Source organism: Ranitomeya imitator, chromosome 2, assembly GCF_032444005.1.
Source record: "Ranitomeya imitator isolate aRanImi1 chromosome 2, aRanImi1.pri, whole genome shotgun sequence".
NCBI lineage: Eukaryota > Metazoa > Chordata > Amphibia > Anura > Dendrobatidae > Ranitomeya > Ranitomeya imitator.
This window is the reverse complement of record NC_091283.1, coordinates 370,010,956-370,032,039: the sequence shown is the minus strand read 5'-3', so window position 1 is coordinate 370,032,039 and position 21,084 is coordinate 370,010,956. Positions and strand designations below refer to the sequence as shown.

The following is a 21,084-nucleotide window of genomic DNA, read 5'->3' as shown; positions in this document are numbered from 1 at the left end:
GGCTTCCATAGACTTTCATTGACGTTTTATTTGCGCAATACGGTGACAAACGCAGCATGCTGCGATTTTCTACGGCCGTAGAAAGCCGTATAATACTGATCAGTAAAATACGGCAGATAGGAGCAGGGGCATAGAGAATAATTGTGCCGTATGTTATGCGAGTTTTACGGACGTAGTTTCTGCGCTCTTACGTCCGTAAAACTCGCTAGTGTGAGGCCGGCCTAAGACGGGAGACAAAATGAGTACTAGATCTTGAAGCTTGAAGAGACAGATCTCATCTAAATCGGTCAACACCTTATATACAGTATTATTATTATTATTGTGTCTATGTTGTTAAGGTCTATTTTCTACTGTTGGATTAAGTGATTATTCCTGTACCATGTAATCACCAGTGTTTAATGGATATTGTCCCCCAAGCTATGAATAAAGGTTGTGAACAAGCATGAAACGTGTCGGTGGGGATGTGGCCATAAGTGTATGTGTTTTTTTGTTAGCGCATGCCTGCACAGAATAGTTTAAACCAGGGAATAAAAGTGATGTTTTAACCTTTCTATGTGGTGCTGGATTATCATTGCACGAGTCCTGGTTCTTCAAATTCTCTGAATCCTTATCTTGAGTTCATAGTCGTCCATCATATAAGGGCATACTTACCTCTTCTGTAAAGTCACCACAACAAGTCCATGGTGGGACTGCTACCCAACCCAACACAAGTTCTGTACACATTGATGCCACATCCATGACCCTCAAGGGTTTATATCTCATGAAAAATAATTATTATTAATTATCCCCTTCCACTTATGGTCAGGTGCCCCACCAGTCTTCATGCCTGCTCTTTCGGATGTACCCCTGATTGATTTCGCCAATCATTATATCGACAGCTGAGACTAATCCATTCCTGCTGTGGATAGAGATAGGCTGGAGCACTCACATGACCAAAAGATCAGAGCAGATCATACAGAGATCGGCCCTATATTTTTCTTAGTGGTAAAACTGTATTACATTAGTTTTGGCCTGTGAAATGTTGTAGCTGAAATGATTTAATAGAAAAAGCACTAAATACTTCGTTCAGTAAAAATGCACCTCAAAAAGTATTGAGAGACCAAGCCCTAAAAAATGAAACAAATCTACAGGAAGGATAATGTGTGAATAATCTGCATTTAGTGATTACTACTCACCTTTGTAGTTATCTGTACGAATCTCCTCTTTACACTGCTCATCACCCCTCACTTTTGTCTCTGTAGTATTAATATGGTGCAGATCTTTACCCTGAAACAAATATTGTAAAAGTCACAGACACATGGAGAAGTCACATCTATGTTGAGCTCTAATCCTGCCACTAGGAATTTCGGGGCCCATACTGGCAAATATTTCGGGGCCTCCTTGACACTCCACCCTAGCTCTGCCTCCACTTCTCGAACCGTCCACAGTCCCACTGCCCACTCTTGGAAAGACTCCACTTCTGCACCACGTCCTCACCAGTCACACATTAACAGTTCCCATCACCAGATCACACACATACACAGCACGGCAAGGTAGACTCCTCTGGCCGGGCCCTACTCTACTATAACTTATTATTCATGTACTAAAATATCCAATACTCTTTAGGTATATTTTTATTTATTTTTCAATTTTAAAAATGACCAAATAATAGCACATACAAGGGAAAAATACCACCACACCATGACCAGACCACATAGTGACCAAATACTACAATACTGATCATTAATAGAAAAACACAATACTAATATCACCATAAGTGACATAATACACAGGAGATCTGCACTTAGTGTACAGTGTCAGTGTACAGGTCATACAGTGATCACAGGTGACGACATACACACGAGCGCTGTATATAATGTACAGGTAATACAGTGACCATCAGTGACATTATACACAGGAGCTCTGTACACTGTGTACAGGTCACACAGCGATCACCGGTGACATTATAAATACAAGCACTGTATATAAGTGTACAGGTAATACAGTGACCATCAGTGACATTATACATAGAACAGAATCTGTACAGTGCCTTGCGAAAGTATTCGGCCCCCTGGAACTTTTCAACCTTTTCCCACATATCATGCTTCAAACATAAAGATATGTAAATTTTGGGTGAAGAATCAACAACAAGTGGAACACAATTGTGAAGTTGAACGAAATTTATTGGTTATTTTAACTTTTTGTGGAAATTCAAAAACTGAAAAGTGGGGCGTGCAATATTATTCAGACCCTTTACTTTCAGTGAAGCAAACTAAATCCAGAAGTTCATTGTGGATCTCTGAATGATCCAATGTTGTCCTAATTGCCTAATGATGGTAAATATAATCCACCTGTGGGTAATCAAGTCTTCGTATAAATGCTCTGTGATAGTCTCAGGGTTCTGTTTGAAGCACAGAGAGCATCATGAAGACCAAGGAACACAACAAGCAGGTCCGTGATACTGTTGTGGAGAAGTTGAAAGCCGGATTTGGATACAAAATGATTTCCAAAACTTTAAACATCCCAAGGAGCATTGTGCAAGCGATCATATTGAAATGGAAGGAGTATCATACCACTGCAAATCTACCAAGACCCGGCCGTCCCTCTAAACTTTCATCTCAAACAAGAAGAAGACTGATCAGAGATGCAGCCAAGAGGGCCATGATCTCTCTGGATGACCTGCAAATATTTACAGCTGAGGTGGGACAGTCTGTCCACAGGACAACAATCAGTCGTACACTGCACAAATCTGGCCTTTATGGAAGAGTGGCAAGAAGAAAGCCATTTCTCAAAGATATCCATAAAAAGTGTTGTTTAAAGTTTGCACCAATCCACCTGGGTGACACACCAAACATGTGGAAGAAGGTGCTCTGGTCAGATGAAACGAAAATCTAACTTTTTGGCAACAATGCCAAACGATATGTTTGGCGTAAAGGCAACAACTCATCACCCTGAACACACCATCCCCACTGTCAAACATGGTGGTGGTGGCAGCATCATGGTTTGAGCTTGATTTTCTTCAGCAGGGACAGGGAAGATGGTTAAAATTGATGGGAAGATGGATGGAGCCAAATACAGGACCATTCTTGAAGAAAACCTGTTGGAGTCTGCAAAAGACCTGAGACTGGGATGGAGATTTGTTTTCCAACAAGACAATGATCCCAAACATAAAGCAAAATCTACAATGGAATGGTTCACAAATAAATGTATGTAAAGGGAGAAGGACTTGGGGATCCTAGTTAATGATAAACTTACCTGGAGCAGCCAGTGCCAGGCAGCAGCTGCCAAGGCAAACAGGATCATGGGGTGCATTAAAAGAGGTCTGGATACACATGATGAGAGCATTATACTGCCTCTGTACAAATCCCTAGTTAGACCGCACATGGAGTACTGTGTCCAGTTTTGGGCACCGGTGCTCAGGAAGGATATAATGGAACTAGAGAGAGTACAAAGGAGGGCAACAAAATTAATAAAGGGGATGGGAGAACTACAATACCCAGATAGATTAGCGAAATTAGGATTATTTAGTCTAGAAAAAAGACGACTGAGGGGCGATCTAATAACCATGTATAAGTATATAAGGGGACAATACAAATATCTCGCTGAGGATCTGTTTATACCAAGGAAGGTGACGGGCACAAGGGGGCATTCTTTGCGTCTGGAGGAGAGAAGGTTTTTCCACCAACATAGAAGAGGATTCTTTACTGTTAGGGCAGTGAGAATCTGGAATTGCTTGCCTGAGGAGGTGGTGATGGCGAACTCAGTCGAGGGGTTCAAGAGAGGCCTGGATGTCTTCCTGGAGCAGAACAATATTGTATCATTCAATTATTAGGTTCTGTAGAAGGACGTAGATCTGGGTATTTATTATGATGGAATATAGGCTGAACTGGATGGACAAATGTCTTTTTTCGGCCTTACTAACTATGTTACTATGTTACTATGTTACTATCCAGGTGTTAGAATGGCCAAGTCAAAATCCAGACTTCAATCCAATCGAGAATCTGTGGAAAAAGCTGAAAACTGCTGTTCACAACGATCTCCATCAAACCTCACTGAGCTCGAGCTGTTTGCCAAGGAAGAATGTGCAAGAATTTCAGTCTCTCGATGTACAAAACTGATAGAGACATACCCCAAGCGACTAGCAGCTGTAATCGCAGCAAAAGGTGGCGCAACAAAGTGTAAAGTTAAAGGGGCTGAATAATAAAATAACCAATAAATTTCGCTCAACTTCACAATTGTGTTCCACTTGTTGTTGATTCTTCACCAAAAATTTACATTTGGTATCTTTATGTTTAAAGCAGTATATGTGGGAAAAGGTTTAAATGTTCCAGGGGGCGGAATACTTTCGCAAGGCACTGTATATAGTATATAGTGTCAGTGTACAGGTAATACAGTGATCACCAGTGACGTTATACACAGGAGATCTATGTATAGTGTCAGTGTACAGGTAATGCAGTGATCACCAGTAACAATATACACAGGAGCTCTGTATACAGTGCCAGTGTACAGGTAATACAGTGATCACCAGTGACATTATACACACGAGCGCTGTATATAGTATATAGTTAATACAGTGATCATCAGTGACATACAAAGGAGCTCTGTATATAGTGTCTAGTGTACAGGTAATACAGTGGTGATCACTGGTGATATTGTGTACAGGAGATCTGTATATAGTGTCAGTGTACAGGTAACACAGTGATCACCAGTGACATTATACACAGGAGCTCTATAGGTATATACAGTGTATAGCTGTAGATGATGTCTACATCTGCACCATGTGTCTCCATCCAGCACCATGTGTCTCCATCGTGCCCATGATCCTGCCCCATCTGTCTCTATCCTGCACCATGATCCTGCACCGTGTCTCCATCCTGCCCCATGTTCCTGATCCATGATCCTGCACCATCTGTCTCCATAATGCCCCATCTGTCTCCATCCTGTCCCATCTGTCTTCATTGTGCCCCATGATCCTGCACCATCTGTCTCCATCCTGCCCAATGTTCCTGCCCCATGTCTCCATCGTGCCCATGATCCTGCCTCATTTGTCTCTATCCTGCACCATGTATCTCCATCCTGCTCCATGTTCCTGCCCCATCTGTCTCCATCCTGCCCCATGTTCCTGCCCCATGTTCCTGCCCCATCTGTCTCCATCCTGCCCCATGTTCCTGCCCCATCAGTCTCCATCCTGCCCCATGTTCCTGCCCCATCTGTCTCCATCCTGTCCCATCTGTCTCCATCGTGCCCCATGTGTCCCCATCTTGTCGTCAAAACATATTGTGGTTTGCAGCTTTCAATTAAAAACAAACAAAAAAAACACTTTCTCCTTACTTGACCGCGGTCCAGCGGCGACGCCCCCTCCAGTCATTTCAAGCACGGACTCGTCAGCAAATGACAATGATGTCATACGCCGGCGACGTGAGTGCTGACGTTAGCTGCCAGCCTCTGATTGGCTATATATAACAAAACCTGGCACTCAACTTGCATGCAAGTGGTTTTATTTTACAGCAACAAAAACATTTCGGTCACAAAGTTTGGCCTTCATCAGTTACGTTTTGTGGGTGATGTATATGGGAGGCCTATAGTGTTAGGCAGTTATTGTGGCATATCCTTGCTCCATGCAGGAAGTGTATGCAGAGAAGCGGCTCTTGCTGTGTGGCCGTAGGACGCGGTGCACACATACTATACACACTATATACTAACACTACAGCACACAGCCTGCACACACCATACACACTGTATACACATATATACTGACATTACAGCACACAACCTGCACACATACTATACACACTATATACTGACATTACAGCACACACACTATACACACATATATACTGACATTACAGCACACACACTATACACACATATATACTGACATTACAGCACACAGCCTGCACACACTATACACACTGTATACACATATATACTGACATTACAGCACACAACCTGCACACACACTATACACACATATATACTGACATTACAGCACACAGCCTGCACACACCATACACACTGTATACACATATATACTGACATTACAGCACACAACCTGCATACATACTATACACACTATATACTGACATTACAGCACACAACCTGCACACACACTATACACACATATATACTGACATTACAGCACACAGCCTGCACACACTATACACACTCTTAATACACATATATACTGACATTACAGCACACAACCTGCACACATACTATACACACTCTTAATACACATATATACTGATATTACAGCACACAGCCTGCACACACCATACACACTGTATATACACAAATATACTGACATTACAGCACACAGCCTGCACACACCATACACACTGTATATACACATATATACTGACATTACAGCACACAACCTGCACACACACTATACACACTATATACACATATATACTAACATTACAGCACACAGCCTGCACACACCATACACCTTGTATATACATATATACTGACATTACAGCACACAGCCTGCACACACTATACACACTATATACATACTGACATTACAGCACACAGCCTGCGCACACACACTATACACATATATACTAACATTACAGCACACAGCCTGCACACACTATATCTATAATATAACGCTGGGAGCGTCACTCTGTCCGAAGCCTTTATAGACTGCGCAGGCGCGACGCTCCTAGCGTTACATTATAGTGTCAGGAAAAAAAATGGCGCCGGAAGGCGCGGACTGCCGGGAGCAGGGGGTCGGGAGCAGGGGGACACCGTGCACATATTTGCTCCCTGATTATGCTGTGGCACTTCATGCCACAGCAATTTGTTACTTACGCCATTCCTTTCCGCCCCGCCCATTTTCTTCGTCCTCCTGCTGCCGGAATCGGCGCCTAAAGCGCGGACTGCACAGGCGCCGATTCCGGCAGCAGGAGGGCGAAGAAAATGGGCGGAAAGGAATGGCGTAAGTAACAAATTGCTGTGGCATGAAGCTGTGGCACTTCATGCCACAGCAATTTGTTACTTACGCTGCCTGATTCCTTTGTCCTGCTGCCGGAATCGGCGCCTGCGCCCTGCAGTGTGTCTTCAAGAAAATGGCACCGGAAAGCGCGGACTGCGCAGGCGCCGTTTCCCGCTGCCGGGATCGGCGCCTGCGCTGGTTCCGTCCATGGGCTTCCTCTGGTGGTTGTGAGTGGAGCTGCGGCTTCTGAGTTTCCTTCCACAGGTGACGAGGTTAATTCGTTGGCTGGCTGCTCTATTTAACTCCACTTAGATCATTGCTCCATGCCACCTGTCAATGTTCCAGTATTGGTCTAGTTCTCTCCTGGATCGTTCTTGTGACCTGTCTTCCCAGCAGAAGCAAAGTTCCTGCTTGTTTTTCTCTGGTTTGCTATTTTCCTGTCCAGCTTGCTTGCTGGAAGCTCTGGGACGCAGAGGGAGCGCCTCCGCACCGTGAGTCGGTGCGGAGGGTCTTTTTGCGCCCTCTGCGTGGTATTTTTGTAGTTTTTGGTGCTGACCGCAAAGTTACCTTTCCTATCCTCTGTCTGTTCAGTAAGTCGGGCCTCACTTTGCTAAATCTATTTCATCTCTGTGTTTGTAATTGTCATCTTCACTCACAGTCATTATATGTGGGGGGCTGCCTTTTCCTTTGGGGAATTTCTCTGAGGCAAGGTAGGCTTTATTTTTCTATCTCTAGGGCTAGCTAGTTTCTTAGGCTGTGTCGAGTTGCATAGGGAGCATTAGGAGCAATCCACGGCTATTTCTAGTGTGTGTGATAGGATTAGGGATTGCGGTCAGCAGAGTTCCCACGTCTCAGAGCTCGTCCTATATTATTAGTAACTATCAGGTCATTCCGTGTGCTCTTTACCACCAGGTCCATTATTGTCCTTACCACCAGGTCATAACAGTCATCTCCTCCTGTATATAGTATGTACATGTGTGTCATCTCCTCCTGTATATATTATATACCTGTGTGTCATCTCCCCTGTATATAGTATATACCTGTGTGTCATCTCCCCTGTATATAGTACATACCTGCGTCATCTCCCCTGTATATAGTATATACCTGTGTCATCTCCCCTGTATATAGTATGTACCTGTATGTCATCTCCTCTGTATATAGTATATACCTGTGTGTCATCTCCCCTGTATATAGTATATACCTGTGTGTCATCTCCCCTGTATATAGTATATGTGTGTCATCTCCTCCTGTATATAGTATATACCTGTGTGCCATCTCCTCCTGTATATAGTATATACCTGTGTGTCATCTCCCCTGTATATAGTATACAGCTGTGTGTCATCTCCCCTGTAAATAGTATGTACCTGTATGTCATCTCCCCTGTATATAGTATATACCGGTGTGTCATCTCCTCCTGTATATAGTATATACCTGTGTGTCATCTCCTCCTGTATATAGTATATACCTGTGTGTCATCTCCCCTGTATATAGTATACACCTGTGTGTCATCTCCCCTGTAAATAGTATGTACCTGTATGCCATCTCCCCTGTATATAGTATATACCGGTGTGTCATCTCCCCTGTATATAGTATATGTGTGTCATCTCTCCTGTATATAGTATATTCCTGTGTGTCATCTCCTCCTGTATATAGTATATACCAGTGTGTCATCTCCTCCTGTATATAGTATATACCTGTGTGTTATCTCCCCTGTATACAGTATATACCTGTGTGTCATCTCCCCTGTATATAGTATACACCTGTGTGTCATCTCCCCTGTATATAGTATATACCTGTGTGTCATCTCCCCTGTATATAGTATATACCTGTGTGTCATCTCCCCTGTATACAGTATATACCTGTGTGTCATCTCCCCTGTATATAGTATACACCTGTGTGTCATCTCCCCTGTATATAGTATATACCTGTGTGTCATCTCCCCTGTATATAGTATATATGTGTGTGTCATCTCCTCCTGTATATATTATATACCTGTGTGTCATCTCCCCTGTATATAGTATATACCTGTGTGTCATCTCCCCTGTATATAGTACATACCTGTGTCATCTCCCCTGTATATAGTATATACCTGTGTGTCATCTCCCCTGTATATAGTATGTACCTGTATGTCATCTCCTCTGTATATAGTATATACCTGTGTGTCATCTCCCCTGTATATAGTATATACCTGTGTGTCATCTCCCCTGTATATAGTATATGTGTGTCATCTCCTCCTGTATATAGTATATACCTGTGTGCCATCTCCTCCTGTATATAGTATATACCTGTGTGTCATCTCCCCTGTATATAGTATACAGCTGTGTGTCATCTCCCCTGTAAATAGTATGTACCTGTATGTCATCTCCCCTGTATATAGTATATATGTGTGTGTCATCTCCTCCTGTATATAGTATATTCCTGTGTGTCATCTCCCCTGTATAAAGTATATACCTGTGTGTCATCTCCCCTGTATATAGTATACACCTGTGTATCATCTCCCCTGTATATAGTATATACCTGTGTGTCATCTCCCCTGTATATAGTATATACCTGTGTGTCATCTCCCCTGTAAATAGTATGTATCTGTATGTCATTTCCCCTGTAAATAGTATATACCAGTGTGTCATCTCCTGTATATAGTATATACCTGTGTGTCATCTCCCCTGTATATAGTATATATGTGTGTGTCATCTCCTCCTGTATATAGTATATTCCTGTGTGTCATCTCCCCTGTATATGGTATATACCTGTGTGTCATCTCCCCTGTGTATAGTATATACCAGTGTGTCATCTCCTCCTGTATATAGTATATACCTATATGTCATCTCCTCCTGTATATAGTATATATGTGTGTGTCATCTCCCCTGTATGTAGTATATACCAGTGTGTCATCTCCTCCTGTATATAGTATATACCTGTGTGTCATCTCCTGTATATAGTATATATGTGTGTGTCATCTCCTCCTGTATATAGTATATACCTGTGTGTCATCTCTCCTGTATATAGTATATTCCTGTGTGTCATCTACTCCTGTATATAGTATATACCTGTGTGTCATCTCCCCTGTATATAGTATATAAGTGTGTGTCATCTCCTCCTGTATATAGGATATACCTGTGTGTCATCTCTCCTGTATATAGTATATTCCTGTGTGTCATCTCCTCCTGTATATAGTAAATACCTGTGTGTCATCCCCCCTGTGTATAGTATATACCAGTGTGTCATCTCCTCCTGTATATAGTATATACCTGTATGTCATCTCCTCCTGTATATAGTAATTACCTGTGTCATCTCCTCCTGTATATAGTATATACCTGTGTGTCATCTCCTCCTGTATATAGTATATATGTGTGTGTCATCTCCCCTGTATATAACATATACCTGTGTGTCATCTCCCCTGTATATAGTATACACCTGTGTCATCTCCCCTGTATATAGTATATACCTGTGTGTCATCTCCCCTGTATATAGTATATACCTGTGTACCTGTGTGTCATCTCCCCTGTATATAGTATATACCTGTGTGTCATCTCCCCTGTAAATAGTATGTAGCTGTATGTCATTTCCCCTGTAAATAGTATGTATCTGTATGTCATTTCCCCTGTAAATAGTATATTCCTGTGTGTCATCTCCTCTTGTATATAGTATATACCTGTGTGTCATCTCCCCTGTGTATAGTATATACCAGTGTGTCATCTCCTCCTGTATATAGTATATACCTGTGTGTCATCTCCTCCTGTATATAGTAATTACCTGTGTCATCTCCTCCTGTATATAGTATATACCTGTGTGTCATCTCCTCCTGTATATAGTATATATGTGTGTCATCTCCCCTGTATATAGTATATACCTGTGTGTCATCTCCTCCTGTATATAGTATATATCTGTGTGTCATCTCCTCCTGTATTAGACCTCGTTCACACGTTATTTGGTCAGTATTTTTACCTCAGTATTTGTAAGCTAAATTGGCAGCGTGATAAATCCCCTGCCAACAGGAAGCCCTCCCCCTGGCAGTGTATATTAGCTCACACATGCACATAATAGACAGGTCATGTGACTGACAGCTGCCGTATTTCCTATATGGTACAGTTGTTGCTCTTGTAGTTTGTCTGCTTATTAATGAGATTTTTATTTTTGAAGGATAATACCAGACTTGTGTGTGTTTTAGGGCAAGTTTCATGTGTCAAGTTGTGTGTGTTGAGTTTTGTGTGGCGACATGCGTATAGCAACTTTTTGTATCGAGTTGCATGTGACAGGTTAATGTAGCAAGTTGTGTGCAGCAAGTTTTGTGCATGGCGAGTTTTATGTGTGGTGCGTTTTGAGTATGTGCAAGTTTTGTGTAAGGCAACTTTTGCATGTGTTGCAACTTTTGTGCATGCGGCAATTTTTCCGCGTGTGAAATTTTTGCGTGTGGCGAGTTTTCCATGAGGTGAGTTTTGCACATGTGGCGAGTTTTGCGTGAGCCTAGTTTTGTATGTGGCGAGTTTTGCGCGTGGCGAGTTTTGAGCAGTGACTTTTGTGTTTCGACTTTTATGTGGCAAGGTTGGTGTATGTGTGGTGAAATGTGTGCTGAGGGTGATATGTGTTCAAGCACGTGGTAGTGTGTGGCGCATTTTGTATGTGTGTTCATATCCCCGTGAGTGGCGAGTATCCCATGTCGGGGCCCCACCTTAGCAACTGTACGGTATACACTCTTTGGCGCCATCGCTCTCACTCTTTAAGTCCCCCCCTTGTTCACATCTGGCAGCTGTCAATTTGCCTCCAACACTTTTCCTTTCACTTTTTCCCCATTATGTAGATAGGGGCAAATTGTTTGAATTGGAACGCGCAGGGTTAAAATTTCGCCTCACAACATAGCCTATGATGCTCTCGGGGTCCAGATGTGTGACTGTGCAAAATTTTGTGGCTGTAGCTGCGACGGTGCAGATGTCAATCCCGGACATACACACATACATTCAGCTTTATATATTAGACTAGCTGGAGAGCCCGGCGTTGCCTGGGCATAGTAAATATCTGTGGTTAGTTATAGCACCTCACTGCTCTTATTTTCCCATCACGCCTCTCATTTTACCAATCACATCTTTCATTTTCCCCCCTCACATCTCTCATTTTCTCCCTCACACCTCTCATTTTCTCCCTCACTCCTCTCATTCCCCCCTAACACTTGTCATTTCAACCTCACATCTGTCATTTTCTGATCACTCCACTATTTTCCCTCACTCCTCTCATTTTGCACTCACACCTTTTCATTTTCACCTCACACCTCTCATTTTCACCTCAGTATATACATATTTGTCATCTCCCTTATATATAGTATACACCTGTATGTGATCTCCTGTATATACCTGTATGTCATCTCCCCTGTGTATAGTATATACCTGCTGTGTGTCATCTCCCCTGTATATAGTATATACCTGTATGTCATCTCCTCCTATATATATTATATACCTGTATGTCATCTCCCCTGTATATAGTATATATCTGTGTGTCATCTCCTCCTGTATATAGTATATACCTGTATGTCATCTTCTATATATAGCATATACCTGTATGTCATCTCCTCCTGTATATAGTATATACCTGTATGTCATCTCCTCCTGTATATAGTATATACCTGTGTGTCATCTCCTCCTGTATATAGTATATACCTGTATGTCATCTCCTCCTCTATATAGTATGTACCTGTATGTCATCTCCTCCTCTATATAGTATATACCTGTGTGTCATCTCTCCTGTATATAGTATATATCTGTGTGTCATCTCACCTGTATATAGTATATACCTGTGTTATCTCTTCCTGTATTAGACCTCGTTCACACGTTATTTGCTCAGTATTTTTACCTCAGTATTTGTAAGCTAAATTGGCAGCCTGATAAACCCCCAGCCAACAGGAAGCCCTCCCCCTGGCAGTATATATTAGCTCACACATACACATAATAGACAGGTCATGTGACTGACAGCTGGCGTATTTCCTATATGGTACATTTGTTGCTCTTGTAGTTTGTCTGCTTATTAATCAGATTTTTATTTTTGAAGGATAATACCAGACTTGTGTGTGTTTTAGGGCGAGTTTCGTTTGTCAAGTTGTGTGTGTTGAGTTGCGTGTGGCGACATGCATGTAGCAACTTTTTGTGTGTTGAGTTGCATGTGACAGGTTAGTGTAGCAAGTTGTGTGCAGCAAGTTTTGCACATGGCGAGTTGCGCGTGGCGAGTTTTATGTGTGGTGCCTTTTGAGTATGTGCAAGTTTTGTGTGAGGCAACTTCTGCATGTGTTGCAACTTTCGTGCATGTGGCAATTTTTCCGCATGTGCAAGTTTTGCGTGTGGCGAGTTTTCCATGAGGTGAGTTTTGCACTTGTGGCGAGTTTTGCGTGAGCCTAGTTTTTGCATGTGGCGAGTTTTGCGCGTGGCGAGTTTTGAGCGGCGACTTTTGTGTTTCGACTTTTATGTGGCGAGGTTGGTGTATGTGTGGTGAAATGTGTCCTGAGGGTGGTATATGTGTTCAAGCACGTGGTAGTTTGTGGCGCATTTTGTGTGTGTGTTCATATCCCCGTGTGTGGTGAGTATCCCATGTCGGGGCCCCACCTTAGCAACTGTATGGTATATACTCTTTGGCGCCATCGCTCTTACTCTTTAAGTCCCCCTTGTTCACATCTGGCAGCTGTCAATTTGCCTCCAACACTTTTCCTTTCCCTTTTCCCCATTATGTAGATAGGGGCAAAATTGTTTGAATTGGAAAGCGCGGGGTTAAAATTTCACCTCACAACATAGCCTATGATGCTCTCAGGGTCCAGACGTGTGACTGTGCAAAATTTTGTGGCTGTAGCTGCGACGGTGCAGATGCCAATTCAGGACATACACACATACACACACACACACACACATTCAGCTTTATATATTAGACTAGCTGAAGAGCCCGGCGTTGCCTGGGCATAGTAAATATCTGTGGTTAGTTATAGCACCTCACTTCTCTTATTTTCCCATCACGCCTCTCATTTTCCCAATCACATCTTTCATTTTCCCCCTCACATCTCTCATTTTCTCCCTCACACCTTTCATTTTCTCCCTCACTCCTCTCATTCCCCCCTAACACTTGTCATTTCAACCTCACATCTGTCATTTTCTGATCACTCCACTATTTTCCCTCACTCCTCTCATTTTGCACTCACACCTTTTCATTTTCACCTCACATTTTCACCTCATCACCTCAGTATATACATGTTTGTCATCTCCCTTATATATAGTATACATCTGTATGTCATCTCCTGTATATAGTATATAGCTGTATGTCATCTCCCCTGTATATAGTATTTACCTGCTGTGTGTCATCTCCCCTATATGTAGTATATACCTGAATGTCATCTCCTTCTATATATAGTATATACCTGTATGTCATCTCCTCCTGTATATAGTATATACCTGTGTGTCATCTCCCCTGTATATAGTATATATCTGTGTGTCATCTCCTCCTGTATATAGTATATACCTGCATGTCATCTTCTATATATAGCATATACCTGTATGTCATCTCCTCCTGTATATAGTATATACCTGTGTGTCATCTCCCCTGTATATAGTACATATCTGTGTGTCATCTCCTCCTGTATATAGTATATACCTGCATGTCATCTTCTATATATAGCATATACCTGTATGTCATCTCCTCCTGTATATAGTATATACTGCATGTCATCTCCTCCTGTATATATATGTACCTGTATGTAATCTCCTCTATATAGTATATACCTGTGTGTCATCTCTCCTGTATACAGTATATATCTGTGTCATCTCCCTTGTATATAGTATATACCTGTGTGTCATCTGTGTGTCATCTATGTTACTATATACAATTATTAGGTTCTGTAGAAGGACGTAGATCTGGGTATTTATTATGATGGAATATAGGCTGAACTGGATGGACAAATGTCTTTTTTCGGCCTTACTAACTATGTTACTATGTTACTATGTTACTATCTCCTCCTGTATTAGACCTCGTTCACACGTTATTTGCTCAGTATTTTTACCTCAGTATTTGTAAGCTAAATTGGCAGCCTGATATATCCCCAGCCAACAGGAAGCCCTCCCCCTGGCAGTATATATTAGCTCACACATACACATAATAGACAGGTCATGTGACTGACAGCTGCCGTATTTCCTATATGGTACATTTGTTGTAGTTTGTCTGCTTATTAATCAGATTTTTATTTTTGAAGGATAATACCAGACTTGTGTGTGTTTTAGGGCGAGTTTTGTTTGTCAAGTTGTGTGTGTTGAGTTGCGTGTGACGACATGCATGTAGCGACTTTTGTGAGATGAGTTTTGTGTGGCAACATGCGTGTAGCAACTTTTTGTGTGTCGAGTTGCATGTGACAGGTTAGTGTAGCAAGTTGTGTGCAGCAAGTTTTGCGCATGGCGAGTTTTGCGCGTGGCGAGTTTTATGTGTGGTGCCTTTTGAGTATGTGCAAGTTTTGTGAGGCAACTTTTGCATGTGTTGCAACTTTTGTACATGTGGCAATTTTTCCACGTGTGCAAGTTTTGCGTGTGGCGAGTTTTCCATGAGGTGAGTTTTGCACTTGTGGGGAGTTTTGCAATTGCCTAGTTTTTGCATGTGGCGAGTTCTGCGCGTGGCGAGTTTTGAGTGGTGACTTTTGTGTTTTGACTTTTATGTGGCGAGGTTGTTGTATTTGTGGTGAAATGTGTGCTGAGGGTAATATGTGTTCAAGCAAGTGGTAGTGTGTGGCGCATTTTGTGTGTGTTCATATCCCCGTGTGTGGTGAGTATCCCATGACATCGCTCTCATTCTTTAAGTCCCCCTTGTTCACATCTGGCAGCTGTCAATTTGCCTCCTACACTTTTCCTTTCACTTTTTCCCCATTATGTAGATAGGGGCAAAATTGTTTGGTGAATTGGAAAGCGCGGGGTTAAAATTTCACCTCACAACATAGCCTATGACGCTCTCGGGGTCCAGACGTGTGACTGTGCAAAATTTTGTGGCTGTAGCTGCGACGCCTCCAACACTTTTCCTTTCACTTTTTTCCCCATTATGTAGATAGGGGCAAAATTGTTTGGTGAATTGGAACGCGCTGGGTTAAAATTTCGCCTCACAACATAGCCTATGACGCTCTCAGGGTCCAGACGTGTGACTGTGCAAAATTTTGTGGCTGTAGCTGCGACGGTGCAGATGCCAATCCCGGACATACACACATACACACACACATTCAGCTTTATATATTAGATTACAGCATTACACACAATATACACTGTATACAAACATATATACTCACTCTTTTCTTCATAGAGGACAGGAAATGGGAGGGTTATGTAGTCAGGAATCAATCCTGTCAGTTCTGCACACACAGGGAAACCTCTCTTGTCCCTGGAGCTGAAGAGGAGGTCCAGGAAGCGGTGAGTAGGAGCTCACAGCCAATCACAGACACGCACCGTGCAGGGCGGTGTTTATACATCCTGCACTGTGCGTGGCTGTGTTAGCAAAGAAAGATGACTGACGCTGCCCCGGGAGCCTGGTGAGGAGAAGCAAAAGAGGACGGGCCCCAACCGGGTCACAAACTCTGCCAGCCTGTCTCAAGGGGCCACTCCTCCTTTGCTTCTGCTCCGGGTCCCTTACACCAGTACGGGTAGTAATGCCCTGATGGTGGCCCTGTACACAAGTATAAAACATATAATACTGGTGGATAAAACAAGACTGAGCACAAGACCTTCACAGCCGTCTACACATCATAGGGGAGATCTTATGACACCTAATCTCCATCTACCTGATGATCCTGAGGAACACTGGAATGTTCTTCGTTACAGTCCTGTGGAAGAAGAGGACGGGGACATCTCTCTGGTGTTGTCATCTTACTGGATAGAACTGGAGGAAACACATACAGGGACTGAATTCATTCTTTACATACAGATAATAATATGTGGTGTATATTTAGTCCTGTCTATTACCTGGTGGTGTGAGGGGCTGGGGAACCTCCATCATGACGTCCTTGTACAGATCTTTGTGTCCTTCTAAATACTCCCACTCCTCCATGGAGAAATAGACTGTGACATCCTGACACCTTATAGGAACCTGGCACATACAATGATACCGTCATCCCCCCGATCCCTTCATAGCATTACTGTATAATGTCCCAGCATTCCCAGCAGTGTCACCTCTCCAGTCAGCAGCTCAACCATCTTGAAGGTGAGTTCTAAGATCTTCTGGTCAGTGATTCCCGCATGTTTCAGGGAATGAGGTAGAGGTCCAGTGATTGGGCGCATGGTTCTTTGCCACACCTCAGATACAGGGTTCTGACAGCGCTCACTAGAGGTCTTCTTCACTACTGTGTAATCCTGATTATGGAGAGACACATTCATAAATCTCACTACAGACATTTCCAGAGTCCTCACCTCTCCAGTTCTGTCCATCTGTTATTCCCATAGATAAGAATGATGTAATGTGACTTTATCAGAATCTCTCACCTCTCCAGTAAGCCGGAAGAGGATCTCTAGGGTGAGGTGTAATACACTCTCTGCAATCTTGTCACTGCTCCTATCCATATTTGATGGGTAAATCAGGAAAATTCTCTTACATAGAAGATCTCCACTGAGAGGATCCAATATTGCAGGGACCTGAATGGGAAGAAGGTCAAACATCATAAAGAATCTATTCAATATGTTAAAGGGAACCTGTCACCCCCAAAATCGAAGGTGAGCTAAGCCCACCAGCATCAGGGGCTTATCTACAGCATTCTGTAATGCTGTAGATAAGCCCCCAATGTAACCTGAAAGATGAGAAAAAGAGGATAGATTATACTGACCCAGGGGCGTTCCCACTGCGGTCCGATGCGTGTCGCGGTCCGAGGCCTTCCATCTTTTTATGATGACGTCCTCTTCTTGTCTTCACGCTGCGGCTCCGGCGCAGGCGTACTTTGTCTGCCCTGTTAAGGGCAGAGCAAAGTACTGCAGTGCGCAGGCACCGGGAAAGGTCAGAGAGGCCCGGCGCCTGCGCACTGTAGTACTTTGCTCTGCACTCAACAGGGCAGACAAAGTACGCCTGCGCCGGAGCCGCAGCGTGAAGACAAGAAGAGGACGTCATCGTAAGAAGATGGAAGGCCTCGGACCGCGACACGCATCGGACCGGACCGCAACGGGAACGCCCCTGGGTCAGTATAATCTAACCTCTTTTTCTCATCTTTCAGGTTACATCGGGGGTTTATCTACAACATTACAGAATGCTGTAGATAAGCCCCTGATGCTGGTGGGCTTAGCTCACCTTCGACTTTGGGGGTGACAGGTTGCCTTTAAGAAGAAATATTCTCCACATCACAACTTCATGGTGACAGCATCTACCTGATGATCCAGAGGAATATTGGGATTTTCTTTTTTACAATCCCGTGGACGAAATGGACAGGAGCATATGTCTGATGTTGTTCTCTTACTGGATAGAACTGGAGAAAAAACAAACACATAGAGGGACTGAATTAATTCGTTACATACAGATAATTATAGGCCATGTGTATTTAGTCCTATTACCTGGTGATGTGAGGGGCTGGGGAACCTCCATCATGACGTCCTTGTACAGATCTTTGTGTCCTTCTAAATACTCCCACTCCCCCATGGAGAAATAGACAGCGACATCCTGACACCTTATAGGAACCTGACACATACAATGATACCATCATCACCTCGATCCCTTCATAGCGTTACTGTATAATGTCCCAGCATTCCCAGCAATGTCACCTCTCCAGTCAGCAGCTCAATCATCTTGTAGGCGAATTCCAGGATCTTCTGATGATTGATGTCCTCGTGTATCAGGGGGTGAGGTAGAGGCTCTGTGATTGGGCTCAGGGGTCTTCCCCATCCCTCAGACACAGGGTCCTGACAGCGCTCACTAGAGGTCTTCTTCACTACTGTGTAATCCTGGTTATGGAGAGACACATTAATAAATCTCACTACAGACATTTCCAGAGTCCTCACCTCTCCAGTTCTGTCCATCTTTTATTCCCATAGATAAGAACGATGTAATGTGACGTCATCAGAATCTCTCACCTCTCCAGTAAGCCGGAAGAGGATCTCTAGGGTGAGGTGTAATATCCTCTCCGCCATCTTGTCCTTATCCATCCTTGATGGGTCGATGGGTCAATCAGGAAAATTCTCTTATATAGAAGATCTCCACTGAGAGGATCCAATATTGTAGAGACCTGAATGAGGAGAAGATGAGCCGATGTAACATCATAAAGACTCTATTCCATATGTTTTGAAGGAATGTTTTCCACGTCACATCTTCATGATGGCAGCATGTCGGGCAGATGATCTCCATAAACCATCATGTAACAGAACAGTTACATCTCAGACATACCGGCATCCAGTATCCTCATTGCAGCGATGTAAACAGACTGAAGGAAACAATGGACGCCTGAGTGATGGAGTGGAAATATGTCATAAAGATGGAGCGCGGCCTGAATTCAATGTGTTTTGTGTCCTTTCCCCAGAATCTGCCATCTACACGGATAATGGGGCAGATTACTAATACAGGAGATGTTCTGGTCACAGGGACTCTGGAAATACAAAGTGCAATGACATTGGGAGGGTCCCGGGGAGCGGCCATGAGGGGGATTTACAGGAGTCGTTCATTATAACTGCCGCAATTATAAATGTCGTCTGAAGAAACCACGATAGAAACAAGTCCAGTATATAGAACCGCGGAGAGGCTTCTACAGGGGACGTGTGCGCTTCTCTCTATTCATCGTCTATGGGACGGACGAGAAACGAGTGCGGCTCTAACTGGTGACAATGCAGGAATTACAAACTTTGCAGAGCTATGCAAACTGACAAGAGCAAAACAGAGGAAGAGATGTTGGAAGATGTTTAACTGCTTCCCAGGAATCGCTGACGTTTTCTACCCTCAAAGTGACAGGTTCCCTTATATGAAGCCCAGAATGACAAATACAAATGTTCTAGCGCCTGCGGCCAGTAAAGGGGAATCTCCAGCACCTACCTCCACCTGCAGAGCCGCACACCACATATATGGCTGTTCTGTGTGCACAGGACCTGTGATGAGGTCACAGGAGGGGAGGAGTCAGGGGTCACATGATCAGGGGCCCCAGTATATATAGGACTGTGCTGGATGTCCTGGTGCTGGAGGAGCGGAGTCCAGGCAGCCAGGGCTGGCGTTTGGCACAGGCAGACCAGGTAGTCGCCTGGGGCCCCCACCTAGAAAGGGGGCCCCCTGCCTCTGCAGCCCCTGTATGAAGTGCCCAGAGGGTGTACAGCAGTGAAGCAGCAGTCTCAGAACGTGTCTCCCAAACCCCCCTTGAGACCCCCTCAGTGCAGTGATTTACTCATTTGGTCCCTGAGCTCTGTGCTGATTGCTGTAGGATCAGGTTTCACAGTCACATACAGCAGGGATCAGCATGGGCTCTGACCAGTCACTAAATCATTGCTTGTAATCTGATAGGGCGACATCCTGTCACTACTGTCTGGATGACACAAGACAGGAATATTGTCTGCTGAATCAGGGCATTATATAGAAATAAATGAATTCCCACGTGATATAATAAGGATAAACCATACAAATATATAGTACAGGTGTGGATGGGAATCAGCGTTTTTGGTGCATTTTCGTGGGAACTGTCCTAGAAAGCTCCCTGGCTCGAGATCATAAGAGGGCGCCCTCTGCTGGTTGTCCTCATATGAACTCGAGCCAGGGAGCTTTCTAGGAAAGTTCCCACGATCTAGGAACAGCCAGCAGAGGGCGCCTCACCGCAAATACAGGTAAATATAGGTCATTGACCTACTTTACCTACATTTTCCGGGGTTTTGCAGACATGAGCAATGTTGCATTAGCAAAGCTCGTGGCTGCAAAATATTTTAACCCCTTCAGATGGATTTACATCGTTGGACTTTACAGATCTGCAGAAGGTAAGGATATTGTTGGTTTATTATGTTTTTTTTGTTACAAAACGAGGGTCTTCAGTGATTGGATTGGGCGTTCAATAAAATATTACAACAACCTTTGTTTTTATTTCCTTAAAATAATTTTTAATAATGTGTTTGTGTTTTTTTTAACCCTTTACTAGTATTGGATTAATAATGGATAGGTGTCATAATTGACGCCTCTCCATTATTAATCTGGCTTAATGTCACCTTACAATAGCAAGGTGGCATTAACCCTTC

General features: G+C 43.4%; 1 protein-coding gene across 1 annotated transcript in view; it reads right to left on the bottom strand.

Annotated features, from left to right (window-relative positions):
* The window catches only part of LOC138663944 (zinc finger protein 383-like), a 57,677-nt gene extending 37,714 nt beyond the window's left edge, over positions 1–19,963 (bottom strand). The window contains exons 1-10 of the mRNA XM_069750318.1: positions 19,907–19,963; positions 18,958–19,109; positions 18,649–18,828; positions 18,442–18,565; positions 18,259–18,356; positions 17,389–17,538; positions 17,080–17,259; positions 16,873–16,996; positions 16,692–16,789; positions 1,176–1,266 (exon numbers count right to left, since the gene is read on the bottom strand). Coding sequence (XP_069606419.1) covers positions 1,176–1,266; positions 16,692–16,789; positions 16,873–16,996; positions 17,080–17,259; positions 17,389–17,538; positions 18,259–18,356; positions 18,442–18,565; positions 18,649–18,828; positions 18,958–19,029 — 1,117 coding nt within the window. The 5' untranslated portion in view covers positions 19,030–19,109; positions 19,907–19,963. The remainder of the gene's footprint in view (positions 1–1,175; positions 1,267–16,691; positions 16,790–16,872; positions 16,997–17,079; positions 17,260–17,388; positions 17,539–18,258; positions 18,357–18,441; positions 18,566–18,648; positions 18,829–18,957; positions 19,110–19,906) is intronic.
* Positions 19,964–21,084: the final 1,121 nt, after the last annotated feature.